This window comes from Poecilia mexicana, unplaced genomic scaffold (genome assembly GCF_051168715.1).
Source record: "Poecilia mexicana isolate PSO_F unplaced genomic scaffold, ASM5116871v1 scaffold_6, whole genome shotgun sequence".
NCBI lineage: Eukaryota > Metazoa > Chordata > Actinopteri > Cyprinodontiformes > Poeciliidae > Poecilia > Poecilia mexicana.
Window position 1 is genome coordinate 33,530,369 of NW_028263375.1, and position 24,303 is coordinate 33,554,671.

Here is a 24,303-nt window from a genome sequence, read left to right on the forward strand (position 1 = left end):
AAAACTATAAGAATGTTCACTACCTCAGCCCTCGTTCCTTCAGGATCTCTGCAGCTGGCATAAATCTGGGTTTCTGGCCCGGTCTTCTCAGCCAGCTGTTTCACCAACTCCAAACCAATGCCCCTGTTGGTACCAGTTACCAAAATGTTGCCCCTCAGATTCACTGACATGTTGGCAGTCAAGCCTTCAGAGCAGTCTGCCTGTACAGTAAGTCAATCTAACTGAAAGAACACAGTGTTACTGAAATCGCAGATTTGTGTCAGAAGTGGGCAGGATCACTACGTCAACATTTGCAACTTATTACACATTTAGATTCAGACCGTCATCATGCACCAAGCTGCTGCTATGTGACTTTTAGGGATCCAAAGTCTGTCCAGAAAAAAATATTCCTTTGTCAAAGTTTGCCAGTTTTCTTCACCTCATTTAAACTATGAGAATTTTATTCTGTCCTAACATCAACTTCACATTTTGAAGCTGTGTCTTAGGTACTTGATAGTACATTTACTCAAGGAGTACTGAGAAAGAACCCTCTGAGATAATCATTGCCTAATCCTGATGTCAGAACATGAACAAACAGTGTGGTTAACTTCCCTACGGAGACTTTCAGAACGTTTCCTGCATGTGAATAGTTTTCTTGTCAGTAGGGTTGAGACAGGTCACATGCAACCAGCCAGTTACATTTTACAGAAGTACAGAATGTACATAGTGGACATGAGTCTATCAGGTTTGGTGGCCTAAACAAGATGAACAAGAATAGTACTAATAGGAAAAGAGCTAATCCGCTGAATGCAGTTTAACGACTATCAGTGATTCTCAGAAACTCAGAGGATGACAACCCTAGCAAAAAAAAAAAAACAGTATACTTTAGTATATTAAATTTTAACATATTTTAGCCTACTTTGATTTATGTACTTAAATTGTGCTATTTTGGAACAACTGTTTTTGTGCTTAGTATACTTTAATAGTATTTAAATAGTATTAATTTACAACTTTTAGTATACTTATATACTTCAACATACTTTTTTGGAACAACTTCAAGTAGTATTTAGTAGTCTTTACTTTTTTGTGTAGCATTCAAGAGCTTGATTAGTATATTTTTGAGAGTACTAATTCTGTCATAGAATTATATTAAAAATATACTTTTAATATACTTTAAATATATTTTAAATATACTACTAATATATTAGTAATGTATTTAAATTACACTTAATTTTTTATTTTTGATTTACTGCTATTGCTAATAAAGTACAATTTTAATTACTCATAAGTCTTCTTTATTCTTACTTTCCTATTTTGTACATTATATACATAACTACTCTGCAGTACTTGCATTGTTCTAGGCAGGGGCGCAACTACATATTATTCAGGTGGATGCCCTCCTCCCCCCCCCCCAAAAGGAAGGGTGAAGGAGCGTAGAAAACATGCGGTCGCTCTATCCGTATGAGCGACCGCATGTTTACACCCCCCGACATGAAGACACGTGAAAGGTAAAACTCGCTACATTTACAATTTACATTTACATGTGCGCGAGGTGAAGGAGCGTAAGGGCGCGGCAACAACGGCTTCAGATGGCCCGACCCTCTAGTATTTGATGGCAACGGAGAACTAGTGCATATTTGAGCAGGAAAACGACATTTTCATCGCAGCAGCGCATTCGGACAAACCGGCATGTACTCAAGCTTATATTATTTTGAATCTAGCCGGGTCTGAGGCTATTGAACGCGAACGCTCATTTGTGTATATGCAGCTGAGATACAGAAGCCTGGTGGAGATGGGGAAGAAGGACGTGTCCTGGTTCCTGCGGAATCTAGGGAGGACCTTGTTTATGGAGTTAGATTTGTTTCACAATTATTCAATCAAAAAAAAAAAATAATGTCAAAGCAAAAATCACTAAGTTTATTTATTTATTTATTTACTTTTTTTTGGTTGAGTCTCTTTTTTGTGGTTGAAACTTTTTTTTGGTTGAAACTTTTTTTTCTGAGTTTTTGGTTGAACTTGTTTTCTTACTTATACAACTTTATTTGCTTTGGGGAAGCTTACATGAACGTTCTGGGCGGGGCTTAAGGACGTGCGATGTAAGACGTGTTCCGATTGGTTAGCGCTGACTAAAGCGGATGTCTCCCTGAGATCTCAGAACTCTGTCCCGAACTGCAGGGCTTCGGTGACGGGACACAGAATGTGAATGGTAAGTAATCTTCACAAAACTACTCCGTTTAGTAGCTTCTAAAGTGTCCACCCTGTTTCAAAGAAGAAATCTTACTCAACTTATGACGACAGTCACATATTTTGTCTGCCGCGATCCCCGGTAGCATATTGTGCTAGCTAATGTTAGCACTAGGTAAAGTTCATAAACTAGGCTTGTGAAATTTTCGCCTGTCTTTATGTTGAATTCGTTAACCAGCGCACCTCTGTCGAGTGGCATTAAGCGTGGAAAATACCAAATATATCTGGAGGAAATATGTGTTAAAAACTGTTGCGCAATCCTCAGTGTGTGTGTGTGTGTGTGTGTGTGTGTGTGTGTGTGTGTGTGTGTGTGTGTGTAGGGGTGTGTGTGTGTGTGTGTGTGTGTATTAACTACCATTGAAGCTAAAGTGGGAAAACAGCTCCAATGTTATCAGGTCCACGTTAATCTGCACCACACGTCAAGTGACTGTGCAGATGATTTATTTACCAAGCACATATTCAGTGCTGTCGATGAGGGGAGGCAACGTAACTCTTAAATATATACATTTTCTTCCAGATGTAAAATGTAAAACTAAGCTGGTAGGTCACAGGCCGAAGGAGGATATTCACATAATTTCTGTTTTTTATTATTTGGTGTGTGTGTGTACTTAGTTTTATTCCGAATTAGATGTAATATGCCTTTTGCTGTGTTATGATATTAAATTAAATTGGTGTTCTCCTAATTCCCCATTCTAGTATCACCAGCAGAGAGCAGCTGCTTGTAGGTCTTACTGATTCCTCCAGCTGCTAGAGACGATCAGAGCATGAGGATGGAGAGACCAGCAAGTGTTGAGTCAGAGACGGCCAGGAAGGGAAGGAAGTGTTGCTTTTAGGGGCCAGGTCTGTTTGGCTAAATATATTTCTCCAAGTCAGTTTATTTATTGGTTTTAAAAATAATGCCTCTTCTTCTATGTTACATTTTTTGCATTATTTTTAGTACAGATAATCAGCGTACTGTACTGTATCTGCTGGTGGTTTAAATTGATTTCAGCTACATTCAAAAAGTATTCAGATTTTAACATACATTTTCTACTTACTAAATATTTCAGTTTACTCTTTCTCAGTAACTTCAGTGTTATACCTCTGCAATATTTTTTTGCAGTTTCTCTTATTGTGATACAGTAACTGTTTCACTTGAACATTTAATTTCCTGAGATATAGTCAATTTATTTTCAATTAAAACTCTTAAAAGACCTTAGGGCTTATTGGGTTTTGATTATGTTGTCTAAATATCATCACTTACTTGTATTTTTTTTTTATTCATTTTTGTTTTTCAGGTTTGCGTCATAAAGCTTCTTGATGCGTTTCTGAGCCATGATTGAGTCTCTCCATGATGTTCACCCAGGACAGAGAGGAACTCGTATCAACTCCACTCCATCGACTCCTTGAGAAAACGTCATCCTGAACATCCGGCGGACGTTCAACTCAAAGTCCTCCGGATGTCTAATGGTATTTAATTTGGACGTTGATCAAACGTAGTCAGCGGACGTTCGGCAGACGTTTAAAACAACCTTCAGCGGACGTGCTTCAAACATTCAATGCTAGCTGGGTTCCCATCACTAGAACATCTGTGGTCCAATAATCTGGCAGCTCTGGTCCACTAGCGCCCTCTAGGGGAGACCTGAGTCTCCAGTGAGAAAACCCAGAGGAGCACCCAGGACACGCTGGAGGGACAATGGCCTTGGGAACGATGTTCAACTGCAGATGAGGAGCATCAGGCTAAGGAACAAGAGGCTGGGACAGTAAGGTCTGGGGCCCCCTACTTGGGGCTCCTGTGACCTGATCTGGATAAGCATAAGAAAATGGATGGATGGATATACTTTGTTTATCTTTATAATCATGCTAAGTGAAATGATTCCAGAGAAACAGCGTGTTGTATGTTTAATGCTGTTTGCTGAACAATTAAATGAGAACTGATTAAATAACTACTTAAGTTTTATGTGATCTACGCAACAATTCAGCAGTGACATAATCAAAGATGGTAACATTCTTTAAAATAAAACCTTTATTATATAAAAATGCTTTTGATACAAAAAAATTCAGCACTGTAAATCACACAAAGCATTCAAAGCTGAGACATGTACAGAAGTTTACTGGCAGTGGTTTTTAGCCCTTGAAGGAAATTAGTTGTGCTGCTGACATGGAGCAGCAGCCAGAAACTGATACCAGGTCAGTCGGCGCCTGTCAGCAGCTTCAATGTTTCTGGGTAGGAAAGGATTAGATCAAGCTCATGCTGAGGCGCTGAAGATGCTTTACTTCAGAAATGTTGGTGAAATTCCTTATTGGGACACGATGGTGCCTCGTTTCTCACTAATGGCTTCCTGACAGTTACAGACTGATGATCTCATCTGGACCTTCACTATTACACCTGAAACTATAATTTTCTTTTGTAGAGGGAAGTATTTAGAGTTTTGTGGAAAAAAAGTATCTGCCCCTTATCAGGTTTTTTTTTATATTAAAAATGTTATGATAAAGGAGCTTAAATATCAGACAAAGATAAGCTGAGCAAATACAAAATTGATTTAAATGGTAATTTTATTTATTAGGTGTAAAAGGGTTTGAAGAGCGCTTGTTAAGTAATAAATAAACAATGACAAATCATGTTTCTGAGCTTAACTGCACTCACCACATCCAGGTGGAATTACTGTCAGACTTGGGCTGTCAAGAAATCACTTCAACAGAACTTTTCTGACTAAAAGAAGGAAGCTAATAGATCTAAAAGCCAAACATTATGCCCTGATCTGATATCTGAGGCAACTCAAGAGCAGGTGTAATGCAAACAGATCAGACATGGATCTGAATAAGCACGCCAACTAGTCTACAAAAACTGAGATAATGGTCTTAGAGTGGCCTGAACAAAGTTTAGACTTAAATCTGATTAAAATCTTGAGGTATGACCTTGAACAGGCTGGCCATGCTCAAACACCCTCCAGTGTGGCCGAATTAAAACTCTTCTTCAAAGATAAGTGGCCAAGATTCCTCCACAGTGATGAGGATGAATGACTTGTCTCACCAACACCTGACAGGCCTTTAGGTAGCAACTACTCTTCCCACAGGACAGGTTAGTTTAGACAGCTTCTTTCTCTTTATACACGAAACCCTCAAACTGCTTCTCGTATTTACTCAGGTTATCTTTGTCTGACATTGAAATTTTCATCATATAAATCATTTCAGAGGGATAAAGAAAAGCAAAAACAGAAGAAATGTCTGAATGTGTCCAGTGTGGCTAAACTATTAGACTGAGGCTAATGTTTTCCTTGAAGTAAACAAAATGAATAAGACGATTTCTTCCAACATAACTTCTTTTTTACAAAAAATGACAAAAGTCAGGGTCCCTGTGAAGCTAACTGTTAGCAGTAAAGCGTACTTTGGTAGTTGCAGGATGTTTTGTGTGAGGAGCCACAGCAGGATTCTCACAGCTGCACAGCTGATTCTGAGATCTGTGTGTGATGAGACAAACATAAAGACACCAGCATGGCAACGCTAATGTCCACAGAGCAAACACCGACAGACAGGCTAATACATGCTGAGCTAACATACAGATATACTAATGAGACAAAATGCTATAGGAATAATTTGTTTTTAGGTGTAAAATAGCTTCATAATCTATTGTCAGGATGACAATATGATCAGGTGGATCATTTTGGCATTTCTGTGTAATTACATATCATAGCATCTGATTGATTCTGTACATAATAGCAGCAAAAATACTTTTGGTAAACAGGACAATGAGGAGAGGGACAGGCAGGTTCACTGACTTCATTCCACATTATGTACAAAAGCTGGAGCTGCTCCTGCTGTGATGGTGATGATGTTGCATCCGCCTCCCGCTGCCACCATTCACTCCTTCCTCCACCCATCATCCACCTGCTTCCATCCATCCAGCAAACATTCACAGAAGCTCCTAAACAGGTCTCATCTACATATTCCAGACTTAACTCTAGCAGTTCTTCAGGTTCATTTTAAAATGGTAAATTCTCAAGTTCACCTTGAATTTAAGGAACAGATTTCCACCGTGATTAGATTTAGATACGGAATTCACAAAAACAAGAAAGCAAGAAAGGACTGGAGGAAAGAAGATGCAAAGAAGGAAAGTATGGAAAGATGAAAAGAAGGAAACGTACACGGAAAGATAGAAGGATGAGCACAAGGGAGAAAATGAAGAGAGAAAGGAAAGAATAGAGGGATATGAGGAAGGAACGGAGGGGCACAAAAAGATTGAAAGACAGAAGAAGGGAATGAAAAACACAAGGGACGGTGTTTGTGTTCCATCAGTAAAATGACTCAGGCGGACTTTCTGTCAGCAGCCTAATGCTTCCTGCTGCTGCCGCGTCTGCCAACACTGACAAGAGGAGAAGGACAGTGGTGAAATGCTGGGGCCACATGGCCAGGGGGTCCAGGAGGCAGGAGGGGCAGGGGGGGCAGAGGCCCCGGCCAGTGGCTTGTATTCAGTCTCAGTGATCTCTTCTCTTCAGCTGTTCAGTTCATATTTCCATACTGAAGAGTTAAAGGAAAAAAATGGCCAGATCAGGGTTTGTCAGAAAAAACAGGTCCAGGGACTAGAGGAAGGAGCTGCGGGCTGAATTCTCTCCTCACCTCTTTTCTGAGGCTTGAGGCAAAGCAGGCATCACCTCAAAACTCCAACAGCTTCCAGAAGGTTCCAGAAGGATCCAGAAGGATCCAGAAGGATCCAGCTCAGCAGTTCTCCTCAGGCCGTGGGCTCAACAGAAGCCTTCCTGAGGATGATTGGAATATCAGATGGAGGATAGGCGGAGCTTGAGGAAGGCACTTCACCTAGTTTCTAGTTCATATAAAGTGGCAGGTATGAGACAGCCCCTCCCCACCCCTCCACCCGTCAGGCTGACTGTTGGCACATTAGTTTATTTCAGAACAAAGAAGTGAGTCCACTTCATCCCTTTGATTCCCCCAGGTGGTTGGAGGGTCATGATGAGTCGGTGCAGGGGGAGGGAGGAGGGGGACACAGGTGGAAGTAGGAACGTTCAGTGGAAGGGGACGGGGGACAGCTTTCCTCAGCAGACATGTACTGAGAACGTGGGGTGGGGGGTGGAGGGTAGGGGTCCGAATCTGAGTTAAGGTCCATGTAGTATTTAGTAGGTTTGCCATGAGCAGCGTGGCCAGGGGCCTTCCAGCGTCCCCCCGACAGCAGCATGCCCGTAGGAGGGTGGTGGGGGGTGTAGTCGCTGTCACAGACGTCTGTGCTGCAGGGGGTGGTAGGAGGGGCCCCTCCACGGACTGGGTGGTAGGGCCTGTGGAGGAAAACATAGCAAGTTAATTCATGACAGGATGGATGAATGAATGGATGGGTGGGTGGAGACTCTCATCAAGTATTGTGAATATTTGGAGCGGCTCCAACTGATAACATTCTGATCTAAATTCAGATTTATTATTTATTTAATTAATAGAAAACTGAACTGTCATCCCAAGATGGCCTGTCGGTACTTTGTTAAAGGGAAAAAATAAGATGGTGATTCCAGGATAAACAATGCAGTTTGTCCTATCGAGACGGACATGAATTTCCTCAAAATCTGCCTCCTTTCCTCACCATTAGTGCTATGGACTTTACCAAGCTCCGCCCAGAAACGCCCCCTAAAATCCCACGTGGCTGCATGTCTCACAAACAAAGCCTCGCGGAGCTTAGTTTCTATGTAAACATGGCGTCTTTCATTTCGTCTGACTCTCTACAAAGTATTTCTGAGTCGATTAGTGTAGAATTTCTGCCGGATTTTCAAAAAATATCAGCCACGACAATGGACAGGGGAACCAACAAGTTCATGTCATCTTTTTTGGACGACATCAAGGTGTTTGAGCCACGGGATGCCTCCAACATTGTGCGCGTCACAGCGAAATGCTACCTGTCGATGAGGAAAACAGCAGATCCTCACACCCTCAGCATAAATATAGCTGTGGACAAGATCACTGATGCTATTGTAATTGCAAGGCTGGGTAAGTCGGCATTCATGGTTTTGAGGGTTACTTTTGGAATCGGTGATTTCTGTTGTTGTCAAATGTTTGAGTGTGCCTAGACCTGATAGACTGTACTCGGTGCTAGCGTGGCTAACACGATTACAGTTTCGTAAAAAGCCTTTTCAGGTAAAATAAAATCTTTAATGTATGTCAGATACGGTACACATTGCATATTGATCTGTTCAGCTAACGTAAGACCGTGTAACAGACAGGCTTCAAGGTGTAGAAGTTGGATCGGTACTGCCATTATGCTGTACTTAGCTAAAAGGTTTTCATAATGGATGTGTTTATTATTGACTTTCTTTTTTTCATTCACTAAGCACAAAGAAAGCAAAACAATAATATTTACACCAGCACACACTCCTTTGTTCATATTGATCTTACGACGGTTGAGCTGCAAATGCAGTTGTGCACAAGCTTTGATCCAAGCAAGGCATTCCGTATCAGATTTTGGAAATCTGTGAATTTTAGTTCCACAAATACGATCAGGATACCTGACATCGCCTGTACAGATTCCCCACTGACAGTGGAGAACCATTCTTTTTCGAGTGCTGACGCAAAAACTTTCTGCCAGTCCACAATGTACATTAGCATGTGTTTACTACTGTGGCTTGTGTTTGTGAGACGGTCACGCACGTGATAGCTACACTGTGACGTGAAATGGGCATTAGCCAATGAAACGCAGCCCCTGTGGTAAGGTCCATAACTACCAGAAGAAGAAGATATGGAACGGTGAGAACACTGAATTCTGAGTAGGTGACCTGTATGATCTGGTTGTAGATGGACTGTTGGAGGAATAGAAGATCTCTGTGTTGTAAAGAGACCGATCCGTGGCCGGAGATGGAGGAGGGTTCAGGATCTGCAATCATAAAACAGACAAGTTAAGTAAGTGAGGCGTGGAGTGCAGGCTTAAAGTGCTGCTGTGTGTACCTTTGGGTAGAAGGCTCCTTTGGTAGACGAGGAGCTGCTGGATGAAGCTCCAGTCACATGGTTCCTGTCATAGAGAGGGGCTCCGCTGCTGCTGCTGCCCATCAGGCTGACTGAGCTCAGGGTGGACTTTCCACAGGAGATCCCTGCACACACGTATCATTTATTAAGACCCAACATAACTGGTGATGGAGAACAATTCACAGCACTGCAGCTGACAAACTGATTCTACCTTGGTAGGTGCCATGTTGGGAGCTGCTGGGGGTGATGAAGTTGAGAGGCACATGGGGCGTCCCACTGATGTACTCATGAGGAAAGCTCCCATTAGGACCCTTGTAGCGCCGACACACCACACGCTGGCAGACAAAGCACGCTCCTCCCATCACAAACATGAGCAGAATGATGGCAATGACTGGGCCAATGGGGTTGGTGGTTTCATTACTGGGAATGAAGCTTGAGGAGGGAGAAATATAATCTGCACAGGAAAAAAAGAGGGATATGTACATTACAGGAGTGAATATGATATGAATAATGTGATGAGAGAAACTTCTGCTGCAATGTAGAAATATTTACCACAAGCCAGCTCATCAGAGCCATCCAGACAGTCTGAGTAATTGTCACACTGCTGTTTCTTAGTGATGCAATGGTTGTCCCCACAGCGGAACTGGTTGGGAGGGCAGACAGCTGAAAGACAGGAGGACAGGTGAGGACTGGATCCAGGCTCTCAGAACCACAAAGTCCACACTTCAAATCTATTTCAGGTGTGGAAGGTAAATCCCTACCACTGGCAAAATGTTTGGACAAATACTTAAGACCTAAAAAATGTACAAGTACACATGAAGTGTATGTCTGAACGACATTTCACAGAACGTTTCTCCTACAATTGTCCAGTAGGGGGCGCCCCGCCCATCCAATGAGACCGTCCGCCTCAATGTAGTAATAAATAGTAAGTGAAGGTGTTCACAGTTAATGTTATTGATTATATTATCCTAAGTGCCGCCAGATCCCTTCATCTGCTGTTTCTGTCACTACATGATCTTCTACACAGAGATCTTCTATTCCTATTCCTACTTTCAGCTTCTCTCAAACCCAGTTTATAGTCGGCACATTGAACTAAGCTCGCCAAGTCACACCGCTTATTGTTACCGGCGTTCTCACGCGGCGAACAAACGCTCTTGCCAGACAGACACCGCACCATCAGGCTGCGGATATGATTATCTGCGGTTTTAAACTTGCTGAATTTCGTTTGGATGTCAGCAGTTTGCTCTCCTGCACCCAGCAGCAGGAATTACTCTCCTACTCCTGGTACATATGGTGAAGGTACAAGCAGCCCACAGGGTGAGCGGACCTCTGAAGGAAGTCCCGCCTGCCGTTCCTCGTCATGGCTGACATTCGGTGCTAGGCTAAGCTACACTGACTTCATGCACACTACGCTTGTAACAATAGTGCGGCGGGTGATGGAACAGTCCGGTACCAGTTGCCCTTCCCTGCAGTCGCCATTCCGGTACTTTCTACCATTAACAAATGCCACGATCAAACGCAGAGAAAGGCGACTGCTACCAGGCTGCTCGTCACCCGCCGCGCTTTTAAAGAAAAATTATTATTATTATTATTATTATTACTACAATAATATATACAACAAGTTACATAAACAGTAACTAGATGAACAAAGAGGCTTAAGGAAGATAGCAGCAAAAATTACAAACAAGAAAGGGATACAAAAAGGAAGAGGTTATAAACAGGACAAGGTTAAATACAGCAGTTAGGACAAATTACATGAGAAATTCTTTACAAATTGTAGTGGTCTTTATAGCTTTAGTATTGGTACAGTTTTTAAGAGAATGTAAATATGAAGAAACATAGGCATAAAAAGCATTACATTTGGGTTTCAATTTAAGAAATTTGCAGCTGTGGATATTAAATTTAGCTAAAATTAACATTAAATTTATAATAAAAACTTTATTTGTTGGTGTGTCTAAACAAAAAAAGCCACATACAATAGTTTTAAAGTTAAACGGTATATCTATTTCCAATTTTCTTTTTAGGAGTAAAAAAACATCTTTCCAAAAAATTTGAGTATAAGAACAGTCCCAAAAAAGATGAGTGATGGTCTCCTCAAAATTGTGACAAAATGAACATAGAGGGTCTACATTAGGGTGATATTTAAATATTTTACAATTAACAGGATAACATCTATGTAGAATCTTTAGAGACACTTCTCGAATCTTATTAGTAATTAAATATTTCTTCAGCAATAACCAAGCATCTTTCCAGCAAATACCATTAAATATATTGTTCCAAAAAAAAGTAGAAGCTGGTTTGCTTATATGATTTCTTATTATTAGTTCTCTAATACATTTGTTATTAGTCTTACTACTTAAAAATGGGTCTGAGTTACCAGTGAATAATTGTTCTGTTAAGTAATCAGTATGGTGTTGAACAGAGGATGACAGTAACATTTTCACCCCAGAAGGAATGGCATCAAAAACAATTGCAAATTCTTTAGGCAGTACAGGGAAATTATATGTGGTCAGAAATTCATCGTAAGAGTAAGTATTACCTTCTTTGTTGAAAAGTTGATGTACACAATGCCTTTGTCAAACCATTTTTTAAGAAAAATAGATTTATGTTTATAGCAGATGTCTTTGTTATTCCAAATATAGTATTTGTGTGGGGAAAAGTTATGTTTATGTATTAAATTCCAGCAAAGCAGTAGCTGTTTATGGAAACTGGAAAGTTTAACTGGGATTTTTTCAATACTATAGTTACATCTTAAAAGAAAAGATAAACCACCTATAGCCTCAAATACATGTGTGGATATAAAGTTCCACAGAGAGTTTGGATTTAGAAGATACCTTTTGATCCACTTAATTTTAAAGGAAGAATTCAGAGTTTGAAAATCTAAAACATTAAATCCACCAGAGCTCAACTTGTTTATCATTACATTTTTCCTAATAAGATGAACCTTTTTCTTCCAAATAAAATCAAATAATATTTTATCTACTTTTGAACTGATTTCATTGGAAACCTCAAGTGCTGAACTAGCATATACCAAACTGGAGAGACTTTCAGCTTTAGACAGTAAGACCCGACCAGAGATAGATAAATCTCTCTGTAACCACATATTAAATTTCTTTTGGATTAAAGCAACAAGGGGGTTAAAATTTTCAATTGACCTTTGGTTTTCTTCTTTCGTAATGGAGATACCAAGATATTTAACTTTACGTTTAACAGGGATTCCTGAGATTTCAGTTTCATAGCAGGTTTTTATAGGAAGCAATTCGCATTTAGAGAGATTAAGTTTGAGGCCAGATGCTGAAGAAAATTCATTAACCAGCTTAATAGCAATATTTATTTGAGAGCAATCTTTTAAAAATAGAGTCGTATCATCTGCCAGTTGACTCAAACAAATTTCTCTCTCTGCAATTTGAATACCCTTTAAGCCGCTGTTCTTTATGAAATTTGCTAAAATTTGCATAGGTAAAAGAAACAAAAATGGTGAAATTGGACAACCTTGACGAATTCCACGCTCAATATTAAACCTACAGGTGGTTCCATGAGATAGTTTAACTGAACTGTTACCTAATGCATATAAAGTGCGAATTGACTTTTTAAACTGCTCACCGAAGCCAAAAAGGTCGAGTGTTTTAAACAGAAATTTGTGTTCCAGTGAATCAAAGGCTTTATGGAAGTCCAGAAAAAGAATAAAACTGTTTTCTGATATTAGATCAGAGTAATCTAATAAATCTAAAACAAGTCTTATGTTATCAATTATATATCGTCCAGCCATAAAGCCATTTTGCGTTTCTCCAATAATATCATTAAGTACGGATTTTAATTTATTAGCCAAACATAGAGCAAATATTTTATAATCATTATTTAATAAAGTGATAGGGCGCCAATTGTCTAAACTTAAAGCATCTTTTTGCGGTTTAGGAATTAGTGTAATTAAGCCTTGACGAGGTGTGGTCGGTAGTTGTTCTTTCAGTATACTTTCTGTAAAAACATTCAATAAAAAGGGAGCAAGTTGGGTAGAGAATAATGTATAAAATTCAGATGTTAGCCCATCAGTGCCTGGGGACTTGTTTAATTTAAGTTTTTTAATGGCATCCAAAATTTCTGTATGCATTGTATGTGAATCACAGACTGACCTTTGGAGTTCTCCGATGGGTTTAACCTCACCAAGATTCTTAAAGAAATTATTCATTTGGGTACCAGAGATATTTGAGGTATATAACATTTTAGAATAGTTTTCACAGATCTTGGATATCTCTCTTGGATTATCTACAATATCACCATTTGAGGAGAGTCTATTTATATTATTTTTATTCTGTCTTTGTTTTTCTAGATTAAAAAAATAACTGGAATTCTGCTCACCCACCTCTAATCATTTCGCTCTTGATCGAACAAATGCACCTTTAGCTTTATTTATGTATAATTGATCTAGTTTTAGTTGTAATGATAGGAGTTTTGCTTGCTGTGGTTCAGACAGGTTTTCTGGCAAAATGGATGATGGAGCAGTAAGGTTTGTTATTAAAGTGTTTTCCTCTACATTTTTTTCCTTTCTTTGTTCAGAACCAAATTCTATAAAATATTTTCTTAACTCAAATTTTAAAAGTTCCCATTGTTTTTGATAATTACCTTCCTCTGTAGCAGTCCTAAAATATTCTAAAATTGTATTTCTTATTATTTCCCTTAGAGTTTCATTTTGCAAGAGAGAATTATTAAGTTTCCAATAGGCTGGATATCTTTGAGTTGGTTTGTTTGGCGATAAATTTAAAGTTAATGCAATTGCTTTGTGGTCTGATAAGGGTGTCGGCATAATTTCTGTTTTACAGTTCAGTTGAGTAAGGGATTCTGAAATTAACCAAAATCAATTCTAGATCGTAATGAACCGGCTCTGTTTGTCCATGTAAAGTCTCTTTTACCTGGATTATTAACTCTCCAGATATCAACAAGGCCTCTTTCATTTATGAAATCAGATAAGAAAGAACTACCTGTAATTTTTTGTGACCATCTATCAATTTTGTTGTCTATAGTACAATTAAAATCTCCACCCAGTATTATTTTAACTTCAGAGAACCTTTCAACAATACTATCAATCAAATTATTTAGCGTTTGAAATAATTCTTTGTTTTGTCTCGTGCTTGAGTAACCATAAATGTTTCCCAACAGAAAAAGTTGGTGACAATGACAGAAAACTATCAACATATAATGACCATTAGAGTCAGATTGAGTAAAAATAACTTTCTCATTAAATTTGTGCTTAAGAGTTAGTGTTCCAGCAGAATGGCTGTTTCCATGGGACATCCATAAATCCTCACCCCATTGCGATTTCCAGAACTTGTAATCTTCATTAGACGAATGCGATTCCTGAACCAAGCAAAAGTCTGCATCAAAGTTTTTTGTATAAAGAAAAACTGCTTTTCTTTTAGTAATGTCTCTTAAGCCTCGAGCGTTAACTGAAATAAATTTTAGAGTAGAAATGTTTAATTGGAACGTTAGAAAAAAGTTAGAACAGTGACTTAACTCCTCTTAAGTTGGATGAAACAGCGGAGCTATTCTCCCTTTAGAACAAAATATCCATTAGAATATTTCTTTGTTTTCAACAAATGCTCTCCCTCCGACGAAATATGCCATCTTTTTCTCCTCCCTTGCCTTTTGGATGATCTTCCGCCACGCTGTTGTGACAAGTAGAAGCGGTAATGACGTCACGCGTCGAGACGTTCTCCATACGTTGCTAGCTGGCTAAAGACTTCTATAAAACGTAGAACAAGAGCGACGCCAAGTGGAATAAACTTAGGGTGCGTTCACACTGCAGAATAAAGTGACCCATTTTTTTTTTTTTTTTTTTTTTTTGAGGTAATGCGACCTGTATCTGATCTTTTCATGGCAGTCTGAACAACACAGGTCGGATTCTTTTCGAATGCGACCCATATCCGATATGTATCCGATTCAAATGCGACCTAACGTCCAGGCTGCATTCATCCGAACTAAACGTCACTGATTCTCAACAAATTCTGAGTCCTGATACACGCAAGTGGGAAGAAAAACAACTATGACAGACTATAATGAGGATTAAGTTGTTAATATGCTGCTCCGGTTGGACAACAACTTCAAATATGTAAGCTAAGCTCCACCGTTAGCCTCCATGTTAACTTCCACAAACACTGAGCACTTCTTCTTTTTATGGCGGTTGGCAGAACACTGAGAACGCTGACGCTATGGCGCCCTCTACTGCGCATGCGGGACACTTTCAGGTCGTTTGTCCGTTCAGACTGCAGAACACATACAGGTTGCACATGTGTGCCAGTGTGAACGGCCCGGCAAAAAAAATCCGATTTGACAAAAAATCGGAATTGGGTCACTTCAGGCTGCAGTGTGAACGCACCCTAAATTTTGTCACACCCTCATCATGTCTTTGTCAAAGCCAAAGCCTGCAGTTCATGTATTGGAGAAATAATTAAATGTTGATGACATTTGAGGATATTTTTTAAATGTTTTTTGTGGAATCCTTTATGCGACCCAGCCTCACCCAGACTCTGCCTCCAGCGGCCCCTGGGTAAATTGAGTTTGAGACCCCTGGTCTAAGGGCTTCTTGCCCTGATGCTCATATGCAACAGGGCATGAAACCTTCTGACTGTATCAGACCGAACTTGGAAAGGAAAGACTTACATGATAGCTAGAGGGAGAGAGATAAACATAGATTTATTGAAGAGATATATAAATAGAATTCATGGAAGATGAATAGAAAACATTTTCCAGATTTCTTCTTGTAGTCTTTAAATGTCTACATTTCTACTTCTAAGTAGAACTACACTGCAAATCTAAAATAATTTTGTTTTGAGCTAAAACTAAACTATGACTAAACTGTTTTTGTGTAATTACAGTTCAGCCTAATCAGATTTAATATTCAGAATACTCAGGTTAATTATTTTTCAAATACTTGAACAATAAACGCTTCATTTTGTTTATTTTGTTATGCTACAGTTGGGACTTTAACCAGTGTGGATTTTACTTTGTACGATGCAAAGGGAAGGAAAGCATTTTTGTGAAAAGAAAATTATAAAAATGTTTTTGGGAGGTTATGTAATAATTATGAATAATCAATTGATCAAAAATGTTAGTGGACACAATTGATGAAAAAATAACAATAAAAACGAAGTTAGAGGAGAAAGTTTTCAAACAGCACTCTTACAGGAGAAGTACTACAGGTCAGGTGCAGGTGATAAGTTAGAGTGTGAACGTACTGTCGCATTCATGCTCATCAGACTTATCAGGACAGTCAGGTTCTCCATCACATCGTTTCTGAGCATCAATGCAGCTTCCTTCATCACATTGGAACTGGAAGGCAGAGCAGATGGGGCAGTGCACTTCGTCGCTGCCGTCATCACACTCTGGGAAGCCATCACAACGCCAGGCCATGGGGATACAGCCAATTTCTCCCGTGGAGCAGGTGAACTGCTCTGTGGAGCAGGTGGGGGGCTCTGAGGCGGATGAAGAGGCAGCAGGAGATGAAGTTAGTAAAACCAAAAGCCTGAGAAGACACTGAACATGCACAAGACACATTTTGTCCAGTGTCTGGCAAATGTTTTAAGACATCTTGGACTTTTTCCCGTTTTTACAACCACAAACGAAACCAACACAATGTAGTGTGTAACTGAAGATTAATGAGAATGATGCAGAATTTTCACCACTTTTTATTAATAAATATCTGAACAAAATGTTTTTGTGTTCAGATACAAAATGTTTTTTTTTAGTTCAGAAGCTGAAACTCTTGCCCATTCTTTTTTTGGTAAATAGCTTCAGCCTACACAGGCACACCTGTGTGCAGAGATGACGGAGGAGGAGAGATGGAGAAGTTTGACAGTGAAAACAGGAAACATCAGCAGAGGAGAGTAAAGTGAGTGACGGTAGCCAACAGAAAAGACCAGTAAAAACAACAAAGCCTTTGTAGCCTTTGGACTTATTGTGAATGGAAAAAGGTTCGGCACTTTTACTCTCTTCTGATTAACGATAAGATGTTGAAAATTTGAGTAAATAATGCTAATAAGTTATATGTCTTCTGGGCATATAACTGTAAACATTAGTTACATTAGTTACTCACCAGCCTCATCAGCTTTTAGCTGATGAGGCTGGTGAGTAACTAATGTTTACAGTTTAAGCCTTGAATGTTACTGTTCAGTCTGCAGTAAATGTTACAAAGTTAAGTTAGTACACTGCTGTAGCTCATTTTAGCAGTCTTTTGATAATCAAATGATTGTGTGCAGAATGCTGGCACCAGTGGTTTGCACAGATAAATAATTAAATATCTTCAGGCTCTCAAAAGTATTTCAAATGTGGGTAGAGGAGGATGGCTGTTTGCTCCATCCAATGCAACCTCCCTCAGCTGGTTGCATTGGATTATATTTAGGGGCATCCGTGTCAAAATACTTTCATATTTTCCATTTTACTTCAGTTATGCAGAGTGTTGTGTTGGTCTGTCACATAAAATCACAATGAGATACAGATATATTAATAGTGGTATTGTAATAAAATGTGGTAAAGTTCAATAGGCATCAACTCTTTTCCAGGGCAGTATAACAGTGGATTTCCTCAGTATGGCCAATATTTCTCTCCATATTTTCTCTTAACACCAGTACTTGTTTTGTCCTTCAGTACTGCTATGGTGGTGTGAGGTTTACCTCCACAATGCAGCAGGTCTTGCAGTAAAACCAGATGCATGGGACAGGAACAGGTTGATGTTCCATCACCCTTTGCAATGCAGATGTGAGAACAGCCTCCATTGTCTCGGGAACAAGGGTGGGATGCTGGGTAGAAGAAACAACATAGACATTTATCATTACATCAGTCTGATGAAGTGTGCAACAAGAAGTTGATGAATAATATCAAAGAGCATTAGATCTCTACCAAACTCTGATGGGTCCATCTCCCATGCTGCGTGGATAGATGTCAGGTATGATATCCGTCCCTGAATGCGTGTGCGAAACTCTCCAGTCAGTTTATCTACCCTTTCAATCATCTGCTGCTGCCGGTCAATCCAGTAGAGATGATCCCCCAGAACTGTCAGTCCCATCGGCTGGAGGATGTTGGAATCCTGCAGGACAATGCGATTGGCCCCTGAAAGAAAACAAGAAATGTAATTTAGCGATGGCTTCTTTTCTCACTTTGAACAGTGACAATGCAAGTTCATTTATATAGATAATTTCAGCAATAAGGAACTTCAAAATGTTAAAAACAGAAAATAACAAACAGCCAAAAAATATTACCTCATAGGGTCACAATAAAAAATGTTTTTTTTTTTTTTTACATATTTATGAAAACTGTCACAATGTCTTGAATGAGACAGAAGATCATCTGCTGATGTGGATCATCCCCTGCTTGTTTTTATATTAAATTAAATATGTTTTTTATGCACCAGTAACAGTAACCAGTAATTATTTTGAATGACAATAAAAACATGGGAAAATACTCTATGCAAATGATTACTCACCTGTCAGGTCGCTGCTCTCGATGCGTTTGAGGTCAGCATCAACCCAGAACAGCTTTCCCAGCTTGTTGTCCAGAGCCAGGGCTACAGGTCTAATCAGACCAGTGGAGAACAAGGACTCTCTCTCTGTTCCATCCAGACTCGCTCCTTCAATCTTAGCAGAATGCTCCTGTACAGTAGTGAAGTACATGTACCTGTGGAGAGGAGTAAACCTTAAACTCCTGTGGCTCTCCGTCACTCTGATGTGCTGCGGAGTGTTCACTACAACAAATGTTACCCTTTTTCTGCGTTGACCACGATGGCTCTTGGCTTATCAGTATCATCCTTGACAACCACACCGACGATGCGACCGTCCATCTTCTGAACTGTGATGGTGTTGGTGGTCTCACAGGTCCAGTAAATGTGACGACTGTAGGGGTCAAGGCTCAGGTCATGAAGCTGGTTGTCCACTTGTTGAGCAGGACTGCTAACTATGATTGAAGACTAAAGATGACCACAGAAAGGATACAACACCAACATTTTAGTCATATAAAACTTCAGCAACTGTTACATTGTCAGGGTTGCTAACAGCTCTTCTTGTAGGTGTGTTACCATGGTGCCATCATCTCTGGCCCTTCGTATGTTCTGCCGTCCATCCAGCCAATAGACCAGGTGCTCCAGCGGCTCGTAGCTCACAGCTCGGACGTTCCTCGTAACATGAATGGGAAGGATTATGTCTGGACTCTGGTCTCCTAACACCATCCTGCTAATGCTGGCCCTCTGGCTAAAGAGCAAGAAACTTGAAGGAGCTGCAGACAGAGACGGAAAGGAGATCTTTGTCAAGAGAAGAACAGGAAGATACCAGCAAGAGAGGGCATTCGGGAAACAAGAGTTGGACTTTGCTCAATGTGAATTGGTTAAAACAACATGGCAGAGCAGAACACCTGTCCATATTGGAACTAAATAGATACATTTGTCTACATTCTGCAGAGGTTTGATTTTCCTGAAATATATTTAACTATGGATAAATATGCAGAAACTAACTATCCCTAAATAGAGGCTGATCACATTACACATCAGTTACATTACATACATATATGCATACACACTTGATAGCAACATAAAACACGATTAAAAACTATTTTTCACATCTTTAAAAAACTTAGAAGTTTTAAAAAGTAAAACATTTTGGCCATAAAATAAAACTGACAATCATTCTTCTTCTTTATGTGCTGCAGTCAAACCATTTGACTTCATTTCAAAGCATTGTTATGCAAAAACCATTTCTCTATGAACTGGTTTTTGTTCAACAATCTTCAGCTTGAGTCTGCCGAGGAGCACCAGAAAGTCTAAGAAATATTATATACATATTTATCATTTGCTATTTTTTTTGCACTATTTAAGATGAAGCCACACTGCTGTGTGGAGTTTACTGTTTATTTTTTTAAATCCTTGCCTCCTTGTACTTACAGCTACAGTTTCTCCCATCAGGGTTGAGGGTGTAGTGGAAGGCGCAGCGGCACTGAGCCCCAGCAGGAGTGGCCAGGCAGAGATGGCCACAGTTCCCATTGTTCTGTGAGCATTCATTGGTCCCATCCTGACGGGAGGAGTGGAACACCAGGATGTCCAGCATCAGCTCCAGCTGACCCTGAGATGGAAACAAGTGTGGTGGAAACAAGGTCAGCAACTCTGTCTAGTAATTGAAAACAATTCAAGTTTTAGAACTCTCCAAAATGGCTTCCAACTTGTTCAGTACCTGCAGGACAATGGTGCGGTTCAGCCCGTTGCGTTTGTCAGCCCGTTCAATGCTGCGCAAGTTGAAATCTGTCCAGTATATGAAGTCCCTATACAGAGTGAGTCCGAAGGGGTGAGGAAGGTCATCCACGATAATCTCCCTCTGAAGGCCTGGAGGACCAATCATACATTAATGCTGTCAGCCCGGTTCTGGGAGTAAGCAGTGGATCTGGCTACTGAAGCAGATCTCAGTTTTCCAAAAAATGTGGTTAATGATGTTTATGGAGGAACTTTTCTGCCATAACCCAAGTACATGTACTTTCAGTTTGAAAGCAGGATTTCATGTCTTTTGTTCTCAAAACTTGTAATGCTTGTACTCAAAAAGTCTCCTCGTGCTCAGACATAGTCTCCGCTCAGATTCTCTGCTCGCTTACAAAACATTATCTGCTTGCTTCTGGAACAAAAAATGCACCATCGCCTGGGAGAAACAACAGCCTCAGCTTTCTGCTCCATGTTACACTAAACATCCACCAGCAGTGTGCTACTGATATTAGGCAGGAGTTTGTTCACCCAACCAACATGCTACATCCAGTGGGTGGTGCACGTTGCTACAATCGATAGTAGCCACACAGGCACACCCGCTAGAAGGAAACAAACGCATCCAGTACAGAACTTCCATTCTATTGGCTGAGAGGTTGTCAGGTGACTGTGCCAATAGGCGGTTCCAAAAGCAAGCAGAGAATGTTTTGTAAGGGAGCAGAGTTCTGCAAGAGCGTGAGGAGAAAGTTTTGAAAAGTTATTACAAGTTTTGAGAAGAAAGACATGAAGTCCTGCTTTCAAACTGAAAATATGTGCTCTCGAATTATGGCAGAAAAATTACCCCATAGACATTTAAATTATGATTTACAAAGAAGGGAATCATTTTTTTCCACAAAGGGCCAGGTTGGTTTTGCATAACTCTTATTCCCTTTATGAATGAAATCATCAGATGACAACCGCGTCTTGTATTTATCTTATATTCACGTTGGCCATAAAATAAAATTGACAATCATTCTTCTTCTTTATGTGCTGCAGTTAAACTATTTGGTTTCATTTCAAAGCATTGTTATGCAAAATCCATTTCTCTATTAACTGTTTTTTGCTCAACAATCTCAACAAAGTCCACTCCTCTGCCAAGGAGCATCACTGAGCATCATTCAGTAATGTAAAACATTTAAATCTGACAAATACTTTTTGCCAACACTGTATGTAGCTTGCAGAGTTCAGTTGTGTTACAGAGGAATGGGCTGAACTCAGCTGCTCCATTGACCGATGTGTGAAAACAAACCTTGCATATTGGTGCTTTCAATCATACACGTGTCCAAATCAGTCCAGTAGAGTCGATGCTCCACATAATCAATAGTCAGTCCATTGGCACGGCCCACCTTATCCACTAACGTACTGATGGTGTTGCCGTCCATGTAGGCTCTGGCTATACGGGGGCGACCACCCCACTCTGTCCAGTACATGTAGCTGTGGAGACAGCACACAGCTTTAGGCAATGCAGTACAAAACACACCGGGAAGAAAGGACAGAAAAAGGACCAAGACTGTCATCAGATTTTGTGGAATGTATTGCAATAATGATAAAAGTGTTTGTTAAAGTATTCAAAAAAATCGCAGCAGTCTTGTTGCAGCCACATATGTCACTATGTACAGTCAGAGCCTGTACATAGTGACCACTCAGTATTTGATGGTGATTACACTTGATTTTGATGATGGCATTTGATAAAATGAGAAAAGGATAAGGATGGAAACATGAAAATAAAATATTAAAGAATTAAGAACATTCGGAAAAGAGAAAAGTAAGAAGAAAAAAGGACACAAGGAAGCATACGTAAGGAAGAAAGGCCAGAAGGAAGGACATATTTACACAACTATAAAATGTATAAATATAAATATTTTCCAAATTCTTTTTTCCTTTTTCCATGCTTCATGAGACCTGGAAAAAAAAACTGAACTTGTGCTCTATAGTTTCTATACTTAACTAGACTTAGCAGGAACACTTCCAGGTGACTTTCTGTGGATCATGTCAGGCTGCTCAGTAGGTTTCACTGATTTGGGTGTCCAAATCAGTGAAATTATTTTTTCTTTTGGTACTGAAGCTCACTCGGTTCAGCAAATATGTCAAGTAGTTATTAAATATTGGACTCCTACCCATTGGCAGGATCCAGAGCTAGAGATCGTGGGTTATCCAGTAGGCGTGGGTTATCCAGGTCTTTACAGACCAAAACTTGTCTGTACTGGCCGTCCAAGCGGGCCACCTCAATGCGGTTAGTGCCAGTATCCGCCCAGTAGATGTTACGACCCATCCAGTCAATGGCCATGCCTTCAGGGTAGTCAAGTCCAAACTCTATGACGTGTTCCATGGAGCTGCCGTTCATGTATGCTCTGCTGATGGTCTGGTAGAGAGAATGGAGGGAGGGTGAGATAAGTGTTTGCTTTTCTCTTCATCAAACACAACCTATATATAAGTGGAACCATATCTGGTACCTTGGCCTGTATGTCTGTCCAGTAAATTCTCCTTTCTGAAACATCAAAATCAAGAGCCGAGGCCTCTTTGACTCCTGTCAGAGGGATGGCCACATCGTTGCTGTTCGTGCCCAAAGAGATGCTCCTGATGCTGTCCCTTTGGAGAACAATGGATCCACAGCAGTCAAATAAAACCAAAGCTGTTGCTGAGACACTCACATGACATTAAACACACTTCTTCATTACTGCACATTAGAATCATCTGAATCATATTTAATATCTTCTCAAAAGTATAAAGGAAGAACATGAAGTTTAAGTGAGTACAGAATTACAGTGGCTGTTACTGTGGTTGTTACAGAAACACAAGTTAGAAGAAAAAAAACTCTTCACAAGTAAAAAAAAGTCAAAGCATGGCATGAGCCGAGCCACAATCCTTTATTTATTGTATAACTGGGATTCCTGAATATTACACCTTACTGACTTGTTTCTTCATTTTCTTTCATCACATGAAGGAAAGTTTTAGTATCTCAGCCACTTAACTGATAAAATATGGGCATCGTCAGAAGGGAAACGTCTACGCTAAAGGTCAAAAGCTCTTACCAAATATTACACCAAAGCAGTAATTTGTGAAATTAACAAATCCCCAAACTTCTTTGCGCTAATGGATAATTGTGAATTTATTGCAAATTTTCCAAGAAAAAAATAAAAAATAAAAAAATCACTAAAAAGTGATGCTAACTCCCACCTGCAGATGGCACCATTTCTCACTTCTACTACACTGCTGCCTCTGACTTACTTGATGTGAAGTTGTACAGTAAATTTAAATATGCGATCAATTGATGCCCATTTGTCAGGTTAAAAGTGTCTTTTGAATATAATAATCTCAAAGCAGGTGTTAAACATGCAGGGTTTCCCCCAGTGTAATGTAAGCCTGGCGCCCGTCATGCTTTACTAGCCTCGCCGCCAGGCTAGGTGTTGCTTGTTTATGTTTCAAGGAAAAAAAAAAAAAAAGAAAAAAAAAGAAAAAAAAAAGCCAGGCTGCAAGCGTCTCTGTTGCTCTGAGAATTTCACTGGCAGAGCAGATATATCCTTAAGGATATGTTAATAATAGATAGGTTTATAGTTTATGCATTTAAAGCCGACAGTGCGCGAGAACTAATCGCTTTGCCGCTGCTTTACCTCAGCGCGCCTCCTTTCACTCAAACTGGACACAGGCTGACCTGTATGGATATTTTCATAAACTTACTGTGAGGAATTATGATCCTTTGGAGAACTCTAGGGAAGAGTTTAAAGCCCGCCGCGTTAGCTCTGGTTGCGCAGCTCAATGTGAACCGCAGGAATAACTTGTAGCGAATTCAGAGGTGCGCGTTGTGGAGCGGTGAGAATGATTTATCTTTGTGAACAAACAATTATATGCGGCGTTTACATCTCTATGCGCTGCCCAGCGTGTGGCTC

At 40.0% G+C, this 24,303-nt stretch overlaps 2 protein-coding genes and 1 long non-coding RNA gene across 5 annotated transcripts in view; 1 reads left to right on the forward strand and 2 right to left on the reverse strand.

The window, feature by feature from the left end:
- LOC106909473 (uncharacterized) overlaps positions 1–228 on the reverse strand; it is a 31,800-nt gene extending 31,572 nt beyond the window's left edge. Inside the window, exon 1 of one of the 2 annotated variants that reach the window (XM_088006644.1) lies at positions 24–227. In XM_088006644.1, the coding sequence (XP_087862770.1) occupies positions 24–170 (147 nt within the window). In that variant the 5' untranslated portion in view covers positions 171–227. Of the gene's footprint in view, positions 1–23 lie in introns of both variants that reach the window. The other variant, XM_088006645.1, reaches the window with a different exon arrangement.
- A 1,308-nt stretch (positions 229–1,536) lies between these two features.
- On the forward strand, positions 1,537–4,148 carry LOC148159537 (uncharacterized). Its single transcript, XR_015763113.1, has 2 exons — positions 1,537–2,185; positions 2,920–4,148. It is a non-coding gene; the product is annotated as an uncharacterized LOC148159537 (long non-coding RNA).
- Positions 4,149–4,210: 62 nt separating this feature from the next.
- lrp5 (low density lipoprotein receptor-related protein 5) overlaps positions 4,211–24,303 on the reverse strand; it is a 61,601-nt gene continuing 41,508 nt past the window's right edge. The window contains exons 14-30 of one of the 2 annotated variants that reach the window (XR_015763112.1): positions 22,870–23,005; positions 22,534–22,778; positions 21,666–21,850; positions 20,361–20,509; positions 20,075–20,252; positions 19,217–19,413; positions 18,903–19,108; positions 18,629–18,819; positions 18,046–18,255; positions 17,820–17,945; positions 16,386–16,622; positions 9,709–9,819; positions 9,368–9,610; positions 9,139–9,281; positions 8,970–9,067; positions 6,820–7,490; positions 4,211–6,720 (exon numbers count right to left, since the gene is read on the reverse strand). Coding sequence is in view for 1 of the 2 variants with exons in the window: in XM_088006646.1 (XP_087862772.1) it covers positions 7,166–7,490; positions 8,970–9,067; positions 9,139–9,281; positions 9,368–9,610; positions 9,709–9,819; positions 16,386–16,622; positions 17,820–17,945; positions 18,046–18,255; positions 18,629–18,819; positions 18,903–19,108; positions 19,217–19,413; positions 20,075–20,252; positions 20,361–20,509; positions 21,666–21,850; positions 22,534–22,778; positions 22,870–23,005 (2,980 nt within the window). In the remaining variant the exon portion in view is untranslated. Of the gene's footprint in view, positions 7,491–8,969; positions 9,068–9,138; positions 9,282–9,367; positions 9,611–9,708; positions 9,820–16,385; positions 16,623–17,819; positions 17,946–18,045; positions 18,256–18,628; positions 18,820–18,902; positions 19,109–19,216; positions 19,414–20,074; positions 20,253–20,360; positions 20,510–21,665; positions 21,851–22,533; positions 22,779–22,869; positions 23,006–24,303 lie in introns of both variants that reach the window. The other variant, XM_088006646.1, reaches the window with a different exon arrangement.